The following is a 3,894-nucleotide window of genomic DNA, read 5'->3' on the forward strand; positions in this document are numbered from 1 at the left end:
GGCTAGAGTACAATGGAGTCATCATAGCTTACTGCAACCTCAGACTCCTGGGCTCAAGTGATCCTCCTGCCTCAGCCTCCCAAGTAGCTGGTGAGCTGGGGCTACAGTACCATGCCACCATGCCTGGCTACTTTTTCTATTTTTTGTAGAAACGGGGTCTTGCTCAAGCTAATCTGGAACTCCTGACCTCAAGCAATCCTCTCACCTCGGTCTCCCAAAGGGCTAGGATTATAGGCATGAGCTGCCTAATAGTAGATAGCTGTGTTTATTTTTTTTTGTATATTTGTCTGTTTTCTGCTTAGCATCAGAACACCCTCTCCTTGTTTGGAAATACACAATTGGGTGAGTCAGTGGGTTGAAGTCCAAAAAGCCTAATGCTTTTCCTTATCCCTGCCAACCAAGGGATATGACCTAAGTTGAGTCAATTGAATGTTCTTGCCCATCACTGTGAATAGGAAGTAGTGTTACAAAGAAAGAATAAGAGGTTAGAATTAATGCAGTGTCTTTCGATGACCCCATTGTGTCAGGGTTTGAGTGTCCAGTAGCAGTGGCCTCTTAACCAGGGTGTAACTTTGATCATGGTAATAACCACCTACTTTCTCTATTTTCACAAGTTATCTGGTAACAATTCAGGAAATTATTTTCCTGCTTAAGAACACCAAAAACAGTTTCATTTTTTGCCTGACAGATATGTTCACCCTTTAGAGTTGTAGAAAAATTATTAGCAACCTAAGGATTCTGCCAAGGCTAGCTTATGGGCTCTGCAGTTTTCTAACTATTGATAACAGGCCACCAGACGAAGCTCCAGGAGAGCAGAGACTGCATCTGGCTTAAGCACTATGGTATAGCCAGCCACCAGCGCAGTGCCTCAGGCAAATAGATGTTTAATGAATATCTATTCATATTTGATTTTAACTTGAATGAACAAAATAGTAACACTGACCTCCAGTCCTCCCCAATATCTTATGGATTTTTGGATCCTGACTGCTTTTAGTGTAAATTTTTCATAGCAAGAAAGAGAACTAAAAAATGGCACCAAGGCTTTAAATTACCGTAAATAAGAGGCTGATTTTTTCATTAGAGGAAATGAGGCAGTCAGGAGGAAAGGGATTAGGTTTCTGTTGTAATAAATTGAATCTGATAAATGCCATGGCTTTTAAATTTTCTTACCTGCAAGTTAAACAGGTTGTGTAACTCACTAGACAGCTTTTTATTTGTTTGAAAAGTACAGCAGTCCCTCCTACTGGACTTTGATCCAGCAAAAATAGCTGTTACTTAACTCAGCCTCAGACCATCACAGGAACAACTGTGTGAAGAATGTTCTTCAGTTTTTAAAAATCGGTTAGCACATATGATTTATGTAAGCTTTCAAAATGGTTAGAAAACTTTTTATTGTCCTACTTTTGTTGTTTGTGTCTCTCGGAGAAGCAAGGAAGTCATTACAAAGTTTTCTGAATATAGAGAAAAATGAAATACTATTTTTCACAAAGACTGAAGAAATTCTCACTGTAAGGTCAAGCTACAAAGATAAACGGCCTAATTCCAGCTACCTCATCGTGCAATTAGAAGATCCTAAAATGCTACAGGTGGTGAATGTGACCAAGACCTCATCAGATGTTACAAACTTTAGCATAAAGCTAGTGACAGATGAAGAAGGAGAAACGAATTTGACCATTCAGCTCTGGGATTCTGAAGGTAGGCAAGAAAGACTCATTGAAGAAATAAAGAATGTCAGAGTCAAAGTGCTCAAACAAACAAAAGACAGTCTTTTCCAGGCATCAGTGGATATTGATAGAAATATCCTAATGCTTATTTTACCAGTGATATTGTTAAATAAATGTGCATTTGGTTGCAAGATTGAATTACAGATATTTCCAACAGTATGGAAGAGACCTTTGCCAATAATTCTTGTAGCAGCTACACAGTTTTTTCTTATGCCATTTTGTGGATTTCTTTTGTCTCAGATTTTGGCATTGCCTGAGGCACAAGCTTTTGGATTTGTAATGACCTGCACATGCCCAGGAGGGGGTGGGGGCTATCTCTTTGCTCTGCTTCTAGAAGGAGATGTCACTTTGGCCATTTTGATGACTTGCACATCAACATTACTGGCTCTGATAATGATGCCTGTCAATTCTTACATATACAGTAAGATGTTAGGGTTATCGGGTACATTTCATATTCCTGTTTCTAAAATTGTGTCCACCCTCCTTTTCATACTTATACCAATATCAGTTGGAATAGTCATCAAGCGTAGAACACCTGAAAACGCAATCTTCTTAGAGAGAATAACTAGACCTCTGAGTTTTATTTTAATGTTTATAGGGATTTATTTGACTTTCAGAGTGGGATTAATGTTTCTACGAACAGTTAACCCAGGGGTGCTTCTGTTGGGTCTCTTAGTTCCTGCTATGGGTTTGTTGTTTGGGTACTCTTTTGCTAAAGTTTGTATGCTGCCTCTTCCTGTTTGTAAAACGGTTGCTATTGAAAGTGGGATATTAAATAGTTTCTTAGCCCTCGCCATCATTCAGCTCTCTTTTTCACAGTCCAAGGCAGAGTTAGCCTCTGTGGCTCCTTTTACAGTAGCCATGTGTTCTGGATGTGAAATGTTGCTGATCCTTCTGGTCTACAAGGCTAAGAGATTTATTGCAGAAGATAAAAGAAAAAACAATTTCCTACTCTAATAAAGCATGACTGAATTCTTACTCTGGGAGAGGCACTGTGGGAGATTCAAAGAATATCTAAAATAATACCTGCTCATAAGCCACTTGTGATCTGGTTAAAATTTGAAACTCGGGGCAGGGAGGAAAGAATATATAATCATATGTGCTAATTACCTAACGAGTGGCACAGACAGTAAAATACTACACAGGACTATTGAGGAAGCAGATAATTTTTCAATTGTGTTGGTTTGGGAGTGTTTTATAGAGTGTTATATGATACTTTATTCCTGTCTGTTAAATGAGAAAAGCACTAGAAAATTCCTCCTGTAGTGATTATGATATATCCTAAATATTTAAGGAAGGGATATACACATAGTAGACATTTGGTAAATGATCACTTAGTCAATGAATATATAAATTCCTATGAGTTCTCTCACTGGCTCATCAAAATCTGTCTTAGAGTATATGTCACATCTCTGTTTTCAGAGCTGCACTTTCTCCCACCTTCCACATCTCCCACCAAAGGCATTACCCTTTACCCTGAAACACAGGTCAGCTCCTCTCCCTCTTCTTCTTTCTTCTGTCAATTTTTTTTTATAGTCGACCTATTTCCAGTGGAAAATGCCATATGGTATCTTTTAATCAGTCTCCTCTCCATTCCCTGCTATTTGTTTTGTTCTGCAATATATCACTTCTTCCCTAAATCTTTCTAAACTGGCTTCTGGCCTCTCTGTCAACCCTCTAGTCACTGCCAGACTAATCTTCCTGAAATCTAACTTTGACCATGTAATTTCCCTGCAATGAAGCCCTTTGGCCTTTCAAATAAGGTTTGTATTCCCTAGTGAGGCATTTATTACACTCTACTCTCTGACCTTAATCTACCTTCCCAGTTTTATCTCCTCTTTCTCTTCTTTACACACAGTCTTTGCTACAATCAAACAAAGAATAAACAGCTTGGTATACGTGGGGGTCATGATGGCCCTTGTTCATGCCAGACAACTTGGCCTCTCTTATAGCTGTTTTTGTTCCTGTTGTATAATTCCAATGTTGCTATAAATCCTTGAGCATAAAAATTATGTTTATTTGTTCTGATACTTTCCATCATGTCTAGCACAATGTTTTCTATGTGTTTATTCAAATACAGGGTTGAAGCACAGACTAGGGCCCAAATGAATAGTATGTATTTTTTATACCACTTTTGAATTTTCAATGGAAATTTTTAGTATATGGTTCC

The 3,894-nt window shown here is 38.4% G+C and overlaps 1 protein-coding gene across 1 annotated transcript; it reads left to right on the forward strand.

The window, feature by feature from the left end:
• Positions 1-1,288: 1,288 nt before the first annotated feature.
• Positions 1,289-2,740, forward strand: SLC10A5 (solute carrier family 10 member 5). Its single transcript, XM_045561798.1, has one exon. It carries the CDS (start codon positions 1,374-1,376, stop codon positions 2,679-2,681), a length of 1,308 nt encoding a protein of 435 aa, XP_045417754.1. The 5' UTR covers positions 1,289-1,373; the 3' UTR covers positions 2,682-2,740.
• Positions 2,741-3,894: the final 1,154 nt, after the last annotated feature.

Source organism: Lemur catta, chromosome 9, assembly GCF_020740605.2.
Source record: "Lemur catta isolate mLemCat1 chromosome 9, mLemCat1.pri, whole genome shotgun sequence".
NCBI lineage: Eukaryota > Metazoa > Chordata > Mammalia > Primates > Lemuridae > Lemur > Lemur catta.

What these genes read in the sequence shown, in the direction of transcription:
- SLC10A5 (XM_045561798.1), top strand. Translation starts at nt 1,374, where the DNA reads ATGGTTAGAAAACTTTTTATTGTCCTACTTTTGTTGTTTGTGTCTCTC.